This window comes from Muntiacus reevesi, chromosome 3 (genome assembly GCF_963930625.1).
Source record: "Muntiacus reevesi chromosome 3, mMunRee1.1, whole genome shotgun sequence".
Lineage (NCBI taxonomy): Eukaryota > Metazoa > Chordata > Mammalia > Artiodactyla > Cervidae > Muntiacus > Muntiacus reevesi.
In genome coordinates this window covers 156,645,906-156,666,317 of record NC_089251.1, presented here as the reverse complement: position 1 = coordinate 156,666,317, position 20,412 = coordinate 156,645,906, and the positions used below count along the sequence as shown (strand labels likewise).

Genomic DNA, 20,412 nt, shown 5'->3' with positions numbered 1-20,412 from the left:
TACACTTATTTAATACTAGCGTCCCGGTACAATAAACACGCAGGGGAGGCAAGGGCCCTGTCCATTATGTTCACTGCTCACACTATGCATTTCACCCAGTGCCTGGCACATGGCAGACCAGTGACATGTTGAACAGAACAATCAACACACGAATGAATAAAAGGAAGGGACTACTGAAATGTGAGAGAAGTGAAGACCCAGGCAAGAGATGTCACAGTCGGGGCGGGGGGGGGGGGGGGGGGAGAGGAATGATCTGAATCACTTCAGAGAAACAGAATCCACAGAATTTAACAATTAAGTACGAATGGGGTTGAGGGAAGGGCAAGAGGAAGCAGAGTTGAAGGCCATCTGAACTGTCAAACCAAATGCTAACAGGAAACATCTCAAGACTTGGTACCCTCCAGGGTTATGCTAAGTGCTGGGCCCAAGAGCCTGACTGTATATTCCCTCACTCAATTCACAAACTAACCCTCAGAGAAAGGTATAATTCTCACTTTACAAAATCACATTTATAAGTGGTTGGCTCGATACCAGGAAGCATGTGTTCCCTAATAAGCTCACCAGGAAAGAACACTGACTAACATGAGCTCCTTCTTAGGTTTGTTAGTACTGATTTCTCTGTGGCCAAAGTTATAACACACAAGTGAAAAGAAAACTCTCATCTTTCTGTTTTCCTGTTTATACATTATTCAAATAACCTGTATTTTTACTGTCCATTAAATTTGACATGGATTTTCTTTTTTTTTTTATTTATTTATTAGTTGGAGGTTGACATGGATTTTCAAGTTCTGATTATCACTGTGAAAACAGAATGAATTATCACAGACATTACTGGCTGCCTCCCCGAAGCCCACCCCCTGCTTCTTTCTAGAGGAACTCCCACTGACAGTGGTGTCCACTCTGCACGTGGCCATGTGCTTCAGGGGGGGTGAGCTCCAGTCGCACCCCAGGAGTGAGTCATATGACTGAGCCATGGGAAGGCGATTAAATTCTATCAAGGTAAAAAGGAAGCTGAGCACTGAAGAACTGATGCTTTTGAACTGTGGTGTTGGAAAAGACTCTTGAGAGTCCCTTGGACTGCAAGGAGATCCAACCAGTCCATCCTAAAGCAGATCAGTCCTGGGTGTTCATTGGAAGGACTGATGTTGAAGCTGAAACTCCAATACTTTGACCACCTGATGCGGAGAGCTGACTCATCTGAATAAGACCCTGATGCTGGGAAAGATTGAGGGCAGGAGGAGAAGGGGAAAATACAGGATGAGATGGCTGGATGGCATCACCAGCACAACAGATATGGGTTTGGGTGGACTCTGGGAGATGGTGATGGACAGGGAGACATGGCGTGCTGCAGTTCATGGGGGTTGCAAAGAGTCGGACACGACTGAGCGACTGAACTGAACCGAAGGTAAACAACTGCGCATGGATGTCCAAGGGGAGAGGAGGAAGACAAAAAGAACCTGGATCCTTGATCAAAGGCCTGGGAAATACAATTTCGCTTTTTAAAGATGATTGTGTTACATTTTTTGGTTCTTGCAACTAAAAATAGCCTGAGAACAGACTAACAAACTGCACACTTGCAAGTGTTTTGCTTGGAGGGAGACGTAGTACTTAGGGAAGTATTAAACATCTCAACATCTTTCTTTCAAACTTGGTAATTTCTTTAAAAAGGATGCATGCAGTATATTAAGATAGCATACAAAATATATCTTCCTTTGGAAGTTTTCCAAAATCTATTGTAACATTCAGTTAATTTGACATTTTACAAGGTTGTGTCCTAATTTCCCACAGCAAATTCTAATTTTCTTAAATCTAACAAGAATGAAGGCAGAACGGGACAATAGAGGATGTGACAGTGGGGTGGCATGACCGACTCATGATATGAGCCTGAGCAAACTCCAGGAGAGAGTGAAGAGACAGGAAGCCTGGTGTGTTGTAGTCCAGGGGGTTGCAGAGTCAGACATGACTGAGTGACTGCACAACAACAAAACAAGAATGATAATGTCTCCATAAATCCACCATAAACATTCATGTATATGAAAAAGGCATATACATACACTTCTTATACTTTGGGGAAATACAATGTTAACAAATATAACTAAGTATAAAGGCAAAAATTCAGCTTTTACTTGTTTGTTGTTAAAAGAATATAATTAAGAAGCTTCAATTGGAGATATAAGAATATAGTTAATCAAAACTACTCTGAAGTTCACAAGTCTATAAATTTTCATGTATTTTAGAAAAGTTTAGCAGTAAACACTCTGGTCCATGGAACAAGCTATTCACAGTAAAGCGCAAACACTAAGACCAACGCCACGAACGTTTCAGTTTCATGTTTCGCGGAAACCCAGCTGTCCCACGCCACATCCCAGATCCATCTGCTGGCAATCTAGGACAGAAATGTTCAGAAGGCCCACTTTAGATCAAACATGTTAAAAAATAATTTTTTAATCTATACAAGTTTGGTTTTTTCAGAAGTTGCATCACTATCTTAGGAAGTTTTATTTTAAAAGTAATTTGTCCAATTTTCCCTTTGCTGAAAAGACTTAATAGAGATGCTTCCTGGACCCATCTTCTCTTTACTGCAGAGGGTAAGTTGTCTAACACAGAGACCGACCTTAGCAGTGAGTCCCGGGGCAGAATGGGAGGGACTCTGTAACTCGGGTCTAGGAGTTCTGCAAGCAAGACTAACTGTGCTGTCACAGTCCAGAGTAAGGCATTATCCTTCCTACCCGCAAATTTTCAACTAAAAGCTTGTTAGGGTCTTGTCTTGAAATGAAGAAATGGTACTGATCCTATAAGCAGGCTGTTAGAGAAATCCTAACTCCTTTGCTTCATGTACAAAGCCACACAAAATCTGAGCTTTCTGTGGTGAGCTTCTCCCATCAGGAGGTTGAGTCTGCTTTTCCACCCCATGAATATGAACTGACCTTGGGATTTGCCCTGAGCAAAATAATGTGACACTGTGCAGCTTCCAAGAGAGGCCTTAGGAAGTCTTCTGCTTTCACCTCTGGAATGCTTCGAGGAGCCCCATGTAAGGACACCATTCCTCCTCTGGAGGACAATAGCGTCTGTGCAGCAGAACCAACGGTCACAACTGTGAGCAAGGCTGCCTGGGACCTCTGGGTCAGCTGAATCACCAGATGGCTGAAAGTGTACCAGTGAGGCCAGAAGAAAGTCCACCCAGCCCATCCAGACTGAGCTGACCCACAAGACAATAAGCAAGCACATGACTTGCTTATTGTGTCCTAAGCTGCTCACTTCTGGGATGGGGCTGCCTAAATACACCCATCTCTCTGGGTACCAGCCAAGCCCATGTCTTTGCGCTCCATGTTTTCTCTGCTGGGACTTTCTCCCTGATCTTTAGCACAGCTGGTTCCTTCTTCTTGTTCAGGCATCAGAGGATAACCTCCCCTTCTCCAGACCATCCCAAGGAGCCACTTGTCCACCTGGAAGCTCCCCATTCCCTGAGTGTGCAGGTGGATGTGATAGAATTCTCTCCTCCCTGCAAGCCTGGCGACTGCCCTGTGGGCGGCAGCCTTCCCTGGGGCCAAGTCCTCCCGCCATGCTCCCACGTGGAGGTACTTACATTGATTGCCTGACCCGTCTTTTGAATAAATAATACTTTTATAATGAACTTATAACGGTGGTACCCAAATTCTTTGACCGATGACAATATGCGGTCTGCTAATTCAAGTGACAAATGAGAAAAGACTTTGTCGTCATATTTGACATCTTGAAGACTTTCCTTTAAAAAAATTAAGAAAGATATTTTAATTTTCAAATTTTAAATAAAAATTGAAGTAGAAAATTAATATTTAATTATTGGTCATTATTATTATTATTACTAATTAATATATGCAGCTTTTGGAAACATACACATATCTCTAACCAAATGATATTAAATGGTTGATATGCTTACCAACTTATTTCAATAACAATTTTGAAAACAATTTGATTTGGTTTTAAAATTATGTTCAATTGCTCTTCATTAGCAATCCTTAAGCTTAAGTTTTCCTTTGCTAGATTACTCTGCCATTTATTAGGGAGAAGCAAGATTTTTTTTTTTGCCACTCGGCCTGTGGAATCTTAGCTCCCTGATCAGGAACTGAACTCACACCCCCTGCACTGGGAGCACGGAGTCTTAGCCACTGGACCTCCACGGGAGTCCCTATTCCTGTCTTCTTGTCTCCTTCAGTTAAAGGCCACGTCTTTCCAATACTGCCCCTGTAGCTTCTCACTCTACCGCTTTTACCTCCAGAAGAGCAATATGGAAGTCAAAGACTGCTCATCGTGTTTGTCACTAAACTAATAGGTAGCTGGGAGTGGGTAGACAGATGTGGACCATGAAACACTGCATTTTTCTACAGACCATAAGCAGACCTGGACCAGCTGGCGAGCAGGTGGCACCTGCCTTTGATTAACTGACTCAGATCAATGACAAACTAACCAATGTTCTAGGTTCTAATGATAACAAATGGATACCTACCTGCCAATTTTACAGGATAAAACCAAATACATTACCCATTTTTTGGTTGTGCCTCCCGTCTAGAAGGCTTTTGGATCTGAACTGGGTCTAGAAGCATTTAGTTCCCTCAGGCATTTAGCTCAATTTTTTGTACACTTAGCAACATCCATTCTCTCTTCTGAATCTGCCTAAGAGATCCCAGGCTTTATCCATTAATACATACATGTTCCATTTTAAGAATTAATGACTAGTTACTATAGGAAGATACCTACAAGCTCCAGCAGTATATATTATTTCTGTGTCTAGAATGGTGATAATGTTCCCTAAATACAAAGGAAAATCCCCAGACTCTTAGTGACCCCTGCCTTCCCCCTACATATCCAATAAACTGTTCCAAGCCCCTTATGCTCAATGCAATTCTATAAATGATCACATGTAAATACACCTTGAAATTCTGCTATACCCAATGAACTTGAACTCAGTCAATGTCGTAGGGCCAAGTGAGAGACACATCAAAATGCTTGCTATTAGGCAATCGCTATTAGGGTTAATAATTATTTTATTATATTGAGTTGAATTTATTTCCAAGTTATGAGCCATAATATAGTTTCTGAATATTATCTGGTAATTATTACTTCAGTTTAGAAATGTATCTATGTTGATGGTGGTGGAGGGAGGTAGGGGAAATGGGTTTCCTAAATATTCTTCTGTATTAACATATTCATTTAAGAATTAACTCTGATACAATTAAAGGGATGTAAATCAAGGAAATGGCAACCCACTGCAATATTCTCGCCTGGAGAATCCCACGGACAGAGGAGCCTGGCGAGCTGTCATCCATGGGGTCGCAAACAGTTGGACATGACTAAGCAACTAAGCACACAGCAAAAATTATACAAAAGAAGTTAAACGTACGCTTTCTTCCCAGTAGCCAGCTTACATCAGCTGTTGCTGAAGGAATGCATCTTGCAGATTTGAGGTGGGGGAGGCAATATTAAAAGAAGGAGTACTCCTGGAGGGGATGAGGCAGGGTGGAGTCCCACAGACGGAACCTGGTGGCCAGAAATCTCCTGGCTGCCTGACGCCCAAAAGTGAAAAGGGGATTCAGAAAGGTGGCCCCTTGAAGAAACAGTCTATGATTTGCAAGTTTTTAATTTGGCCCTTTATTAGGGAAGATGGTGAAGGGGATTCTTTCCATCTGAACAATGTAGCCTTCAGACACAAACACTAGTATAATTAATATTGGTATTACAGTATTAACTGTAAAATTGAAGAAGCTTTGTTGGACTAGCCTGAAAACATGTGTCTGAGTTTCAAACAACTGTCTTGAATGAACTTCAGATTCCAGCTTGTTTAATGAAGAAGAAAATCCACACATAAGTTGGGGATGGCCTGTTCTTAGGATGTTTAGTGTAGTCATGAAATCAGTTTTTCACACATATTCAATATGGGTTTTATTTTTTACTCATTCCTTCAAATATGGGAGAAACATGGAACCTGCAGGATAAGTAATTTATGGATAATTAAGCATTAAATGAAATACCAAAAAATTCTTTGTGATTTAGTTTTAATCATAGCATCAACATGAAGATTATTCAGTATGACTACAAAGTATTTTCAGAGATAAATGCTACAAAAAGATCAGTCAGGGTAATTATAATGCCATAAATCTTAATATGGTTTATCACATCCCCAAAATTAAGATATTGGTATCATATATACCTATCAACCTACCTTTAGTATCTGCTGGACTTTTGTTTCTACTGAATGAGCCTGGAATTTTTTCAATGGCTCCATTCTATATGAATTAGCAAACTTTAGTTTTGCCAGGGCACTCTTCCATTCTTTACCTAGATCAGCAATTGAGTCATCAAATGGAGGCTCTACATACTGAACATCATGGACTGAGTCTCTCAGTCTTTCTCTTAAAATTTGTGCATACTGAAAGGAGAGAAGAGAGACAGAGAGAGACGACTTTTTAAATTCCATAATGAAATTTCAGTTTTAAGGACCCTGGGGCAGTGGGACAGGGCTGACACAAAGCTTGGAAATCCATTATAACAGACTTCTATGATTATGTGGTTGCTAAATCCTAGAGTCAATCCTGGCTATCAACTTGGACAAGGAGAAAAAAAATATAGGTATCATCTATCTATCTATAAACACACAAACACAAATTTGAATGCATAGATTTAGAACATCCATGGAAGATGCAGAACTAGAAATAAGATGGCCATTGAGAGGGCAACTGAATGGCTGACAGGGATGTAGGGAAAACCTTTCATGTTCCCTACTCTGACACTGGGGCTTCCCTGGTGGCTCAGAGGGTAAAGCATCTGCCTGCAATGGGGGAGACCTGGGTTCAATTCCTGGGTTGGGAAGAGCCCCTGGAGAAGGGAATGGCACCCCACTCCAGTACCCTTGCCGGGAAAATCCCATGGACAGAGAAGCCTGGTAGGCCCCAGTCCAGGGGGTCGCAAAGAGTTGGACACTACTGAGCAACTTCACTTTCACTTTTCACTCTGACATTATGAAAATATTATCTTTTATGGTCTTCTTATAATTTTAATTATTTTATCTTTGAATAAATAATACAATTATTTGTTAACTCATTCATAAGTTTTAATTGAAAAGATAACAAAAGTGATATATTTGGTATATGTCATTCCATGCTTTTGACATTCAACATTTATTTGATAACATTCAACCTGCCTTAAAGAACTTTTTATTTAGTGGCTACTATGGTTAAGTATGGGGTTCCCAGGTGGCACTAACGGTAAAGAATCTGCCTGCCAATGCAGGAGATGTAAGAGACATGGGTTTGATCCCTGGGATGGGAAGATCTCCTGGAATGGCTACCAACTCCAATATTCCGGCCTGGGAAATCCCATGGACAGAGGGAGCCTGGTGGGCTACAGTCCATGGGGTCACAAAGAGTAGGACAAGACTGAGCAATTAACACTTCTTTTTCAATTAAGAATGGGGGCTTCCCAGGTGGTACTAGTGGTGAAGAACCTGCCTGCAGATCCAGGAAACGTAAGAGACGTGGGTTCGATCCCTGGGTTGGGAAGAGTCAGACACAACTGAAGTGACTTAGCATGCACACACAGTTAAGTACTCTATGCTCTGAAGTTACAGTGGTGAACTTCATTATAATAACCAGGAATTGTTTCACTTGTATTAACTCATAATAAAGAGTCTGAATCCACGGAGTTATCCTTCTAGTGGAAAAGGAACTGAAATCATTCAGTCGTGTCCGACTCTTTGCAACACCATGGACTGTAGCCTGCCAGGCTCCTCCGTCCTTGAGATTCTCCAAGCAAGAATACTGGAGTGGGTTGCCATTTCCTTCTCCAAAATAGTGGTAATTGCTACACAAATCAAATCACATGACTTGATAGAAACTCACCATGAGGGTCTAATTTTGACTGAATAATTGGAGAAGTCCCTTCTGAAATAAAGTTTGGGCTGATGTCTGAAAGGAATGGGAAACAGGCAGGACAAAGTACTTAATATGTTCTGAGAATAAACATGTATTTGGCATGTATGAATTATCTAGAGTGGGGAAAATAGTAGTAGTAGAATAAGGTTTAAAAGGCATCGTGTAGGACTAAGTAGAACTTGAAAGGGAAGTTGAAACTTATTCCCAGAACAGTGAGGAACCACTGAAGGATTTGAACAGGAAAATGGAACTTATTCCAGGTATGCCTGTTTATTCCAGGAATGCAAGGATGGCTCAGATAACCTCCATGATGTGATAACTCAACTGGAGCCAGACATCCTAGAGTGCAAAACGGGCCTCAGGATGCGTGACTACAAACAAAGTTAGTGGAGGTGATTGAATTCCAGCTGAACTATTTCAAATTCTAAAAGATGATGCTTTTCAAGTGCTGCATTCAATATACCAGCACATTTGGAAAACTCAGCAATGGCCACAGAACTGGAAAAGGTCAATTTTCACTGCAATCCCAAAAAAGGCAATGCCAAAGAAATCTCAAACTACTGCACAATTGCACTCATCTCACATCCTAGCAAAGTAACACTCAAAATTCTCCAAGCTAGGCTTCGACAGTACGTGAACCAAGAACTTCCAGATGTTCAAGGTGGATTTAGAAAAGGCAGAGGAACCAGAGATCAAATTACCAACATCTGCTGGATCACAGAAAAAGCAAGAGAATTCCAGAAAAACATCTACTTCTGCTTCACTGACTACACTAAAGCCTTCAAATGTATGAATCACAACAAACTAGAAAATTTTTCAAGAGATGGGAATACTAGACCACCTTACCTGCCTCCTAAGAAATTTGCTCAGTTCAGTCGCTCAGTCGTGTCTGACTCTTTGCAACCCAATGAACTACAGCACACCAGGCCTCCCTGTCCATCACCAACTCCCGGAGTCCACCCAAACCCATGTCTGAGTTGGTGATGCTGTCCAACCATCTCATCCTCTGTCGTCCCCTTCTCCTCCTGCCCTCAATCCTTCCCAGGATCAGGGTATTTTCAAATGAGTCAGCTCTTTGCATCAGGTGGCCAAAGAATCGGAGTTTTAGCTTCGACATCAGTCCTTCCAAGAACACCCAGGACTGATCTTTAGGATGGGCTGGTTGGATCTGCTTGCAGTCCAAGGGACTCTCAAGAGTCTTCTCCAACACCACAGCTCAAAAGCATCAATTTTTCAGCATGCAGCTCTCTTTATAGCCCAACTCTCACATCCATACATGACCACTGGTTTAAAAACCATAGCCTTGACTAGATGGACCTTTGTTGGCAAAGTAATGTCTCTGCTTTTTAATATGCTGTCTAGGTTGGTCATAACTTTCCTTCCAAGGAGTAAGCGTCTTTTAATTTCATGGCTGCAATCACCATCTGCAGTGATTTTGGAGCCCGAAAAATAAAGTCAGACAGTTTCCACTGTTTCCCCATCTATTTGCCATGAAGTGATGGGACCGGGTGCCATGATCTTAGTTTTCTGAATGTTGAACTTTAAGTCAACTTTTTCACTCTCCTCTTTCACTTTCATCAAGAGGCTCTTTAGTTCCTCTTCACTCTCTGCCATAAGGGTGGTGTTATCTGCATATCTGAAGTTATTGCTGTTTCTCCTGGCAATTCTGATTCCAGCTTGTGCTTCCTCCAGCACAGCGTTTCTCATGATGTACTCTGCATATAAGTTAAATAAGCAGGGTGACAATATATAGCCTTGACGTACTCCTTTTCCTATTTGGAACCAGCCTGTTGTTCCATGTCCGGTTCTAATTGTTGCTTCCTGACCTTGCAGGCAACAGTTAGAACCAGACATGGAACAACAGACTGGCTCAAAACTGGGAAAGGAGTATGTTAAGGCTGCACATCGTCACCCTGATTATTTAACTTATATGCACAGTACATCATGCAAAATGCTGGGCTGCATGAAGCACAAGCTAGAATCAAGACTGCCGGGAGAAATAGCAATAACCTCAGATATGAAGATGACATCACTCTTATGGCAGAAAGCGAAGAGGAACTAAAGAGCCTCTTGATTAAAGTCAAAGAGGAGAGTGAAAAGCTGGCTTAAAACTCAACATTCAAAAAACTAAGATCATGGCACCTGGTCTCATCACTTCATGGCAAATAGGGAAACAATGGAAACAGTGACAGACTTTGTTTTCGTGGGCTCCAAAATCACTGCAGATGGTGACTGCAACCATCAGATTAAATGATGCTTGCTCCTTGCAAGAAATCAAATCTAGATAGCATATTAAAAAGAGGAGACATTACTTTGCTGACAAAAGTCCATCTAGTCAAAGCTATGGTTTTCCCAGTAGTCATGTATGGATGTGAGAACTGGACCATAAGAAAGCTGAGCACTGAAGAAGTGATGCTTTTAAACTGTGGTGTTGAAGACGACTCGAGTCCCTTGGACTGCAAGGAGTTCAAACCAGTCAATCCTAAAGAAAATCAGTCCTGAATATTCATTAGAAGAACTGATGCTGAAGCTAAAGCTCTTAATTAAAAGACACTTACTCCTTGGAAGGGAAGTTATGACCAACCTAGACAGCATATTAAAGAGCAGAAACATTACTTTGTCAACAAAGGTCTGTCTAGTCAAGGCTATGGTTTTTCCAGTGGTCATGTATGGATGTGAGATTTGGACTATAAAGAGAGCTGCACGCCAAAGAATTGATGCTTTTGAACTGTGGTGTTGGAGAACTCTTGAGAGTCCCTTGGACTGCAAGCAGATCCAACCAGCCCATCCTAAAGGAGATCAGTCCTGGGTGTTCCTTGGAAGGACTGATGTTGAAGTTGAAATTGCAATACTTTGGCCACCTGATGCAAAGAGCTGACTCATTGGAAATGACCCTGATGCTGGGAGGGATTGGGGGCAGGAGAAGGGGACGATAGAGGATGAGATGGCTGGATGGCATTACTGACTCGATGGACATGTGTTTGAGTAAACTCCAGGAGTTGGTGATAGACAGGGAGGCCTGGCGTGCTGTGATTCATGGGGTCACAGAGTCAGACATGACCAAGCGAATGAACTGACTGCCATCTCTAATTCACTAATACTGTTCTACTGTGTCAAATCTGCTGTTGATTCCACTCATTTTACATTTTTAACACTATATTTAGATTTTCAAATGTATGTAGACATGTGAGACTAACCAAGTTTTCAATTAACAGTAATTGAAGGTTTTGGAATCGTTGGTGGCAAGCAACAGGAACTGATTCTTGTTAACCAGTTAACCACATACATAACTAACTGGAAAGACATGAAGTAACTCACAGAGTGGAAGAGAAGGCTAAAGCACCAGGCACTTAAGGCACTTCAGTATGCCACTTCAATTTAAATTAATCTCGGTCATTTTCCTGAATTATTCCAGGGAGAGTTCATCTAATCAGCTTAGTCTTGGTCTCATCCTCACTATAAAGTTAAGGAGGGTGATAGACAGTCCCACCAAAACTCTATTCAATGGGGAATGAGTTCATTCTCCAAAGAAAACTGAGGTGCTACTATGAAAGAAAATAAATGGACACAGGAGAGAAAAAATCAAAAGATATTTATAATGATTAAATTGTGTGTCCTAATTTTTCTTATGCTCAGGATCATGAGAGTCATCAGCTACCTAAGTTAGGAATGATAATTAGTAACTCATTGTCCTCAGGCACACTTAATGAGAATTTGTGAAGCCTTTTCTTAGTCTCTTCCCATTTATCCGTCTTTTCAAATTTCTGACCTGTAAAAGCTCAGACTTTAGAGACAACTATAATTAATCCCATTCATTATCAAATAAGAAAGCACTGCCTTGTCCATGTCCCCTTCTCCCCAGATTCTGGCATGTACACCAAATGTATGTGTCTGTCGTCCCCTCCTTTTGGATTCAAACTTACTTTCCAAGACTTCAAATCTTTAGTAGTAGACAGTAAGTTTATAAAGGGCAGCTCAAAATAGAAATACTTTTCATTACTGTAGGTGACCTATGGTTACTCAGACTTTTATACAGTATGGTTTTCGGGAGCATGAGTTTTAAGTCCAATACATTAAGCAGTCAGCCTTGCTGTGCTCTTAGTTTTGTGAACGTGCCCTTCTTACTTTTCCTCCTTTTCTCTTTCCTCTGTAAAACGTAGACAGCAAAAAGCACTCATTAGAACCTGAAATGTTACCAAGACTTTTGGGGGAGGGGTGGGGGTGGAGAGGGAATCAAGATCTTCAAAAATTCTCTCTCCTCCATCGTGTTGATTATGGGTCCCATTAAGTAGGCATGAAAACCGTCACACAAGTGGACCAGAAGCCCCAGCTTTGTTACTACAATTCTGTACCCTTGGACAAATTATTTTCTCTCTTAAAAGACTCAATAAAATATGGAGTATTGATCACTAATGGTTTCCAGATTACGGTCACATAGAAATCTGGTGCTATACCACCAATAAAACTGAATGACATTATTCATGAATTTCAGATAGTAAGTTAATGGGAAGAATTATTTTCAATTTAACTTTCTCCTTTTTATGTTCTCCAAATACTCAAGACTGCTGCTGTTAACAAAAACTCAAAACATCTCATTGTTCTGCTTGGTATATCCAAACATTCTTGTTTTAAGAAAACACGCATACACCGGCTTCTGGTTAATAAATCTGCCCCTGGTTTCAGTAATGACATTAAACACACTAAAATTACGCATTTCTGGAAAAAGTTCCTCTCGGGAAACCTGGAGCTGAGTAAATTTGAAGAGAAGTGAAGCAGTTGTTTTGGTTTACGCGGTGCTCGAGGGTCTACACCACAAAGGCGGGAGAGTCCTGCAGCCCAAGGTCGGCCCGTGCCCCGTCTTCGCACTCACTGCCTCCTTCTCGAACATGCTAGGCCTCCTCTCTCTGCGAGGCGTCACCGGCGGCTGCTGAGGCGCCGACACCGAGGGCGCCTTCGCGCCCCTACCCCGCTTCTCCATCCCGCCGGCGCCCCGGGTGGCCTTCGCGGCCGCCCCAACGCCTCTGCCGCTTTCCGCTCGAGTTCCAGTCTCGCGCGTGCGTCGCGCCAGGCGGAAATGCGCCTCAAGGAGGGGCGTGGCGTGAGTGCGTCATCCCTCGGCGCCGCGGCCGGGAGCCGGAAGTCATGGAGGAAGAGTCCAGGTAGCGGCAGTCCCAGAGAACACCTGAGTTCGTCCATCAGGCTGCGACGCGGGAAGCATCGTCTTGACTGCAGCCAGTGCCGCGGCTGAGGAGGGCGGGCCGTGTCCGTCCACGTGGGCGTCTGCTGGACTCCCTTCCGCCCTCGTGCTCTCTGGTGTCGCCGACCTCGCGTTCGGGGGCGCAGGTCCCGGCTGAAGTCTGCGAGGACGTGACGTGGGGACCGAGCCTGCGCCCTGGGCGCGCGGCGGCGGGGGTGGGAGAGCTCTGCTGCCGCGACCGCCAAGTCCAGGAGCTGTTCCCGGGACCGCGGACGGGCACGCGCAGCGCGCCGTGGCTTTTAGCCTTTGTTCTGACTGCCCTTCGTCCCTAAAGGAAGTGTCCTCTACGTGGTCCCTTAGCGATGTGGGAAGTATGTATGGTGATCTCGCTTCTGGTTCACACTTGCAAATAAGAATTGTAGTTGACGTCTTTAGGCCACTTTGATAACGTAAAACTAAGTCAAAGGGTCTCATTAACTGGCTGCCTCAGTGCGGTTGCCTCACAATAAAGATTTTACTTTCCTCTCGGAGGGATTTCAGTGTCAATCGATTATCTGAGCAGTTTTTAGCACTAGCTGCTACTTGCTGAGTACGGTGTGCTAGGTGCTTCTCAAGTATTATCTCTGATTACTGCAATCATAGGAGGTGGTCATGTTTTGCCCCGCTTTACACTTAAAAGTCTCAGGTATGTTAGCGGTTCCAAGGCAAGAAGTAGAAAAGAGTCTGAGGAAGAATTCAAATTCAGATCATTCTAGCTCTCAAGCACAGATCATTTGCACTATCCCACGCTGCTCTGGGCAAGACACTGAAGTACTAAAGATGACACGGAGGGGTACACACACACACAAAAATTCAGGCTTTGGGGCTTCTAGTGGGAGGACAGACATGTCCCTGGGTGTAACACACAGAGGAGAGATTTATTGTCTTGAGTGGCAGTTAAAGCGTTGCAGCATGTATTATTTGTTGATTTGAGGTTGAATTTTATTTCTCGATTAACAGCAGACTCTCTTCTTGTCTAAGAGAATATGAGCTTAAAAAGTTAACCTAGAAGCCAGCTTCTAGAATTGCATGTCTATTTGTAGGAGTAGAATGTAGCCATTCTCCAAATCTGAAGGTCTTGGAGCCTTAGAGAGGTCCATTTCAACTCAGGGTGAAAGTGTTAACTGCCCAGTTATATAGGACTCTCTGCAATCCCATGGACTGTAGCCCATCAGGCTCCTCTGTCCATGGGATTCTCCAGGCAAGAGTACTGGAGTGGGTTGCCGTTCCCTTCTCCAGGGGATCTTCCCAACCCAAGGATTGAACCCCAGTCTCCTGCATTGCAGGCAGATTCTTTACCCTCTGACCCACCGACGGGATAGGAGGAGCCAATAATTCATTTAACTCTTGTTTTTCATTTATCATGTTCCAGCATCTGCTGTGTCCTGGGCATACAATGTTATGTAAGACCTGGTCTCTCTGCTCCGGGATCTTACTGTTTGGTTGAGTCTGAGGGACGATTGTGTTGATCCAGTGTCTACAACCAAAAGAGACTTTACTTACAACCTCAGTTGTGAGATTCCAGGGCCCACTTTACTAGTCGAGTAGATGAGTTTTTGTGCAGAAATATCATTTCTGCACGTCTCCTGTCACTCCAGAACTTCAGCTCATTCCTTTAGAGTTGAAATGCTTTTAAAAAATGCAAGGAGTCCCTTTTGTTGTGGATGTAATCTTTTTGAGTTATATTTGTGTATTTGTCCAGAGACAGACCACAGGAGTTTTCACACTGTGATCATTTGATATAAAGCGTTAACTAGAAATAAAATTGTTAACTAGTTATGTGAAAGGATAAAGTGAGATCTCTGAAAGTGTGGTTGAGACGGCAGCTGCAGGAAGCAGTCACTCCAGAGGACTGAGGGAGCTGAGGGAAGTGGTTGGCATTTTAAAGCTTAGACACTTAGAGGAGGGTCCCTGCACGGTTGAAACTCAGGTCTCTGAGGAGGAAATTGTGCTACAGAGCTGCATGGAAGAGCCTGGCAAGTAGGATGCAGAGTTCTGAAGGGAAGTCACCGGATCCGTGGTGTGTGTTTCTGGTGAGCGTTCTCTGGTGAAGCTGGTCCTGCAAGTGTTGGAACGACTGCAGACTGGATTCAGCTGCTGCAGCAGGAGGCACTGCAGCTGCAGGGCAGTGCTCAAAGGAGTGGGAATTCTGCGCCCAGAAAGGCTGCAGGCGGGAGAAGCAAGCGCCCCCTCCATGCTGTCTCGCAGTGTTCCAAGAAGGATGTGCTGACGGGCTGAGCGGGTGTCACACAGGATTGCTGAATATTCCACACACATCTCTCAGGGAGTACCTCAATTGCTGGGGCCTGAAAGCATTGGTTGACTGCAAGACTGAGAGCGGGAATGAAGCTTTTGGGGATAAGAAGAGTGGACAGCATAATGGGTGATACTGACGGGGATGGAGGAACTGAAGCCAGCTGGCTTCCAAATTAGGGAGCTGCCAAGACTTACTAATGTTGGAAAATGCACACCCCTTAACACATCACATAAAGACACCAGGTCCTTTTCAGACCTGGAATATGATCTCTCTGCAGATTTATTGGGCGATCATAGTGTAATGTCAGGAGAATTATGAAAAATTGGTTTTATTTAATTTTTTATGAAAAAGCAGCATGGTTTGCTGCTTTTTACACTATGTAGGGAGTCAGAATTATGCATTTTGCTCTGTTTTAACATTATTTAATGTTTAATTCACTTAGTAGCTTGAGTTTATATTTTTCTCAGCCCTCATTTAAAAATGCTTATTCTGATAACTTTGGGATAATTTGTGAATCCTGAAAGGAATAATGCACTATCCATAAAATCTTCTGAGCTTCTGTAAATTCTTATGTTAAAAATATTATGTTTCATAAACTTAACTTAAAATCTTTAAACATTTACTTGAAAATATTTACATAAGTAATCTTTAGTTGATATTTAATCACAATGTTTTAATCATATAGTTCTTCTGACATCCAGAAAGTGTGTTAACACACTAACTATTCCTGAGTGTATTTTATACTTAAGACATGATAGAGTTTTCCTATGACTTAAATATATTATAAAATTAATATTTTCTGTTAAAGAGTGTGTTTTATGTTTTATATTTCAGATATTAATTGGGGAGCCAGTTGCCACCTGTCTTTCTCCTTCGGTGTATGACATGATCTGTAAACTTGGGTTTGAAGTCAGAGAAAATTGTGACATCAGTAGTATTGTAACTCAAAATGGTGACGTATGCTGGAAGAAAATTACAGACTGCATGGTTTATACAGAATCAGGTTTGTACTTTGCCTGCAGCCCAAATGCCCGTCAATACTATTCTCTAAAATGTCTTAACCTATAAACTTTCCCTTTCTGGCCACCGCTTTTGGGGTTAGGAGATGTTATATTAATAGTACAGGCTTAACTCAAAGAGAAAAAGAATCGGTGTGAAAAGAGAGGGAGTGAGACCAGAGAGGCGCAGGGGAGTGAAGGAAGCCGCGGGTGAGGAGGAGGGGTCAGAGGCTGCGCGGGCCGAGGGCTCTCGGCCTGCAGTCCAGGTGGAAAAGGGAAGCAGACAGAAAGTCATGACTTAAGGGTGTGGGATGACCAGTGGTACATGCAGTTATTTTACATGTGTTCTAGGCATTCTTGTACCTTTTTTAAGTAGGGATGGATTGGAATATTTTTAAATAGTTGTAAAAATTATAAGCAAACATGCTCCGGCCCCGCAGTTCCATCCAGGAACAGACAGACAGGTCCAGTCACAGGTGTGAAGGTGTGCCTTTGCCGGGTTACTCCTTGCAGCAGTTTGCAATAGAGAAAGAAAGAAGGAGAGAAAACTGGAAATAGCCAGATGTCAAGCACTACAGGGTTGTTCGGTCAGATTATGAAAAATGCGCGCAAGGGAACGTTATGCAGCCGTGAGAGAGTAAGGAGGCCCGTCTTCCTGGCCCAGAAATCTCTCTGAGCTATGTGGCTGAGTGAGACAATAGGGGGAACATGTAATATTTGCTTGTGTATGTATGAATATTTCTAAATGCACTCAAGAAATGTATAGCATTTCTTGAAATGTGAAAGCTGCCATAGGAAGGAGAACTGGTGGCAGGAGAGAGACTTCCACCCTTTTATATTTTTGGGTTGTGAGCCATGTAAATGTTCAGCCGGAACTTATGGAAAAAACCCTCAAAGCAAAAATTCGTCTTAAAATACGTCCCAGAATAATAATAATTATTATCAATTAATGTCATTGGAAATCTCCTAGTCTAATAATGTTACATTAAAAAGTCAGGTTAAAGTATTGTATATACAAGTTTACATACAGGCAAAGAAATTAAAAAAATATTTTTTGTCTTATTTGAACCTTTCTGTATTTTTCAGACTCTCTGTTTTTCTTTTATAATCAGGTAAACACATGTGTAACGTATTTTCCACAACATGAGTATCTTTGTTTTAAGTTCAGTTTAACCTGGTTCTCAATTTTGTGGAAATTTCGTCATTGAAGCACTTTGGCAACGTAGTCGTTGTCATCACACGATGCGGAGCTCACTTGCTTTCTCACCCTTGCAGCCCAGGATCTGGACCACCGGGAAAGCGTGCGGCTGCTGGGCCCCGTGTGCCAGGCCGTCCACCTGCATCTGTCGTCTCTGCCCGAGGGGCAGTTTGAAATGCGATACGCACCGGCGCTCCAGTGGACAGGTGTTCCAGAGGTTTGACTTTTGAACAACCACAAAGTCTTAGAAATGAAGGACTGCAGATTGCCCTTAGAGGCCTTTGCTCCTTGCTGATTTTAAAGGGGTCTCCTCTGTCCTCCGGGCCCTGGGTTGTGAGAAGGCTGGAGTGTTGTGAGGGAAAGTTGGAGCTGTTTGCAAAGCCTGAGCTGAGAGACATCCTTTGCCCAAAGGAAGTTTCTGGATGCGGTGTCAGGATCGGGGTTCGGGGAGGTGGTTTGGTGCATGGGTGCTGCTGGTCCCAGGACAGAAGAACTGGACAGCTTCAAAAAACGAAAAAGACCTTCCAGACTGATTGGAAGATGTTCTTACAATTGGGGCCAGGGGACTCGAGGCAGGGACGCTTGTTGAGAGCAGCAGAAGGGAGGTGGGGTAGTTCAAGGTTCAAACCAACCATTTCCGTTGGCACATTAAGTGATTACAGTAGAGTAGTAACTATAGAAATCTAACTCTAAAGTACTTTGACTTTCCTCATACAGAGTGGCAGGGCCTTCCCTTCTCCCTGTGTAGTAGCTTCCTTAAATGGCAGGGTGAGCTGCCTTATTTATCTTTTTAAGAAGTAATCAAAATGAGATAAAAGATTTAGGTCAAAGTATTTGACTTTCCAGTTTACAGTTATGCCAGATTTATTGCTTTTAATAAACATTTACATAAAGAACTTCCCAAAACTTCCTTAGGTATTCAAACGTTTTTCTTAATTCTTTGTATCTTGTTATATTTATATAAAAAATGTTTACCTACACCAAAACAGTCATTAAAATATGCTAATTGAAATCTTTAGAGGTTTGAATTTCATTAATAGAATTGTGACTTTGAGAAATAATGCTTATTGAACACGAATTCTAACATGTGTCTTATTCTAAACAGTTATTTCCTGAAATACTTGATGCCTTGAGAAGTCTTGAATCCCCCAGTATTTCTCTCAGCCTCATGAAGCTCACGTCATGTCTGGAGCGAGCCCTGGGTGATGTAAGTGTGAGGACTCTTTCACTGTTGGCTGTGTAAAGTGTCTGAATGAACAGTAAACTGTTTTGCAGTTTCACTGACATTTCTAGATTTTAATTATTGTTTTCCTGTATAATCACTTGGCACAGATTTTTGAAATATTTTTCTTTTTGAATGATTGTGAGATCAGAAACATCAGTGTCTCCAGTTCTTTCCTCCCTTCATCTGTATAGACATTTGCTTTGTGGGTGATATTCTGGTTAATGTGATTTGGCTCATTGTAATACAGTTGTTACACAAGTTTGTTTGAATTTCAGGTATATTTACTGATTGGGAAGGACTGCCCCTTTCTTTTAAGAGATCTGCTCGCATCTGAGGAACTTGCTCAAGTCTTCGGGCAGCCTGTGGTGAGCTTGTCCAGTTAAAACCGATGGAGGAAAAAGGGCCCAAAACAATCAATGATAGCTCAATTTTTATTTCTCAAAAATTGATGCTATGTTAGGAAAAAATTAATTATTTCAGGGATTCAAGCTTACTTTCCTTTCCCACAGACCCTTTCTGCCAAAATTGCCATGCTTCCAGCCAAAAGACACACCTCTCTCTTGTCCTGGTTAATGTGCTTTGATGATAGCCTCCGATGTGATGACCTCAGGTGTAGGAGCCTCTGATGTAAGAGCTTCTGGTGTGATGAGCAGGTGTGATGACCTCAGGTGTGGAGCTTCTGGTGTGATGAGCAAGTGTGGAGCCTCTGGTGTGATAACCCATTTGATGACCTCATGTGTAGAGCCTCTGGTGTGATGAGCAGGTGTGATATCCTCAGGTGTGGAGCTTCTGGTGTGATGAGCAGGTGTGGAGCCTCTGGTGTGATTACCCATTTGATGACCTCATGTGTAGAGCCTCTGGTGTGATATCCTCAGGTGTGGAGCCTCTGGTGTGATTACCCATTTGATGACCTCATGTGTAGAGCCTCTGGTGTGATATCCTCAGGTGTGGAGCCTGTGGTGTGATGAGCAGTTGTGATGACCTCAGGTGCAAGAACCTCTGGTGTGATGAACCCATTTGAGGACCTCATGTGTGGAGCGTCTGGTGTAATGACGCTGGAGGAATAGCCTCTGATATAGTAACCTCTGGGGGCCAGGCAGATAAGCAATTTTTTGAAGTCTGTTTATCTCATCGATTGTGTATTATAATAGTAATTCCAGAAGATATAATACTAACTTATTCAGGAGTAAAATTTTAACCCTTTAAAGAGTGATATTACAATTTTATTATTAAAAAAATCAATATTTTTAATATGTGAGAAAGTATACCTTTTGCAGCTACTGAAACTTAAGTTGAAAAAAAATTTAGATGCCAGTTTAAAAATGGGTACTTTTTCAGAATCTTCTTGAGGCCACGTGATCATAATTTTTTAAGACCAGTGAGTAACCTTCAGGCAACTGAATAAGTCAGGTCAAGGTGAAGAAGCAAGCCAGGGTGGTGCCCACTGGGAGGGCGTTCACAGACCGGGCTCACTGAGAAACTGTTGTCGGTGAGGCTTTCCCTCGCTTCCTGGTGGTTCCTTACGCCTTGCCAGCTTAGAGTCATTTCGTTTGGTGGAGCGTGTGAAGTACAGAATGCTTATAGTCACACT

At 42.6% G+C, this 20,412-nt stretch overlaps 2 protein-coding genes across 2 annotated transcripts in view; one reads left to right on the top strand and one right to left on the bottom strand.

The window, feature by feature from the left end:
* Positions 1–1,288: 1,288 nt before the first annotated feature.
* Positions 1,289–13,020, bottom strand: DYNLT2 (dynein light chain Tctex-type 2). Its single transcript, XM_065930961.1, has 4 exons — positions 12,778–13,020; positions 6,200–6,406; positions 3,587–3,745; positions 1,289–2,386 (listed from the first exon to the last, which is right to left on the bottom strand). The coding sequence occupies exons 1-4, from the start codon at positions 12,883–12,885 to the stop codon at positions 2,276–2,278; spliced, it is 585 nt and encodes a 194-aa protein (XP_065787033.1). The 5' UTR covers positions 12,886–13,020; the 3' UTR covers positions 1,289–2,275.
* A 19-nt stretch (positions 13,021–13,039) lies between these two features.
* The window catches only part of ERMARD (ER membrane associated RNA degradation), a 33,922-nt gene continuing 26,549 nt past the window's right edge, over positions 13,040–20,412 (top strand). Inside the window, exons 1-5 of the mRNA XM_065930962.1 lie at positions 13,040–13,475; positions 16,235–16,403; positions 17,674–17,813; positions 18,702–18,803; positions 19,097–19,186. Coding sequence (XP_065787034.1) covers positions 13,467–13,475; positions 16,235–16,403; positions 17,674–17,813; positions 18,702–18,803; positions 19,097–19,186 — 510 coding nt within the window. The 5' untranslated portion in view covers positions 13,040–13,466. The remainder of the gene's footprint in view (positions 13,476–16,234; positions 16,404–17,673; positions 17,814–18,701; positions 18,804–19,096; positions 19,187–20,412) is intronic.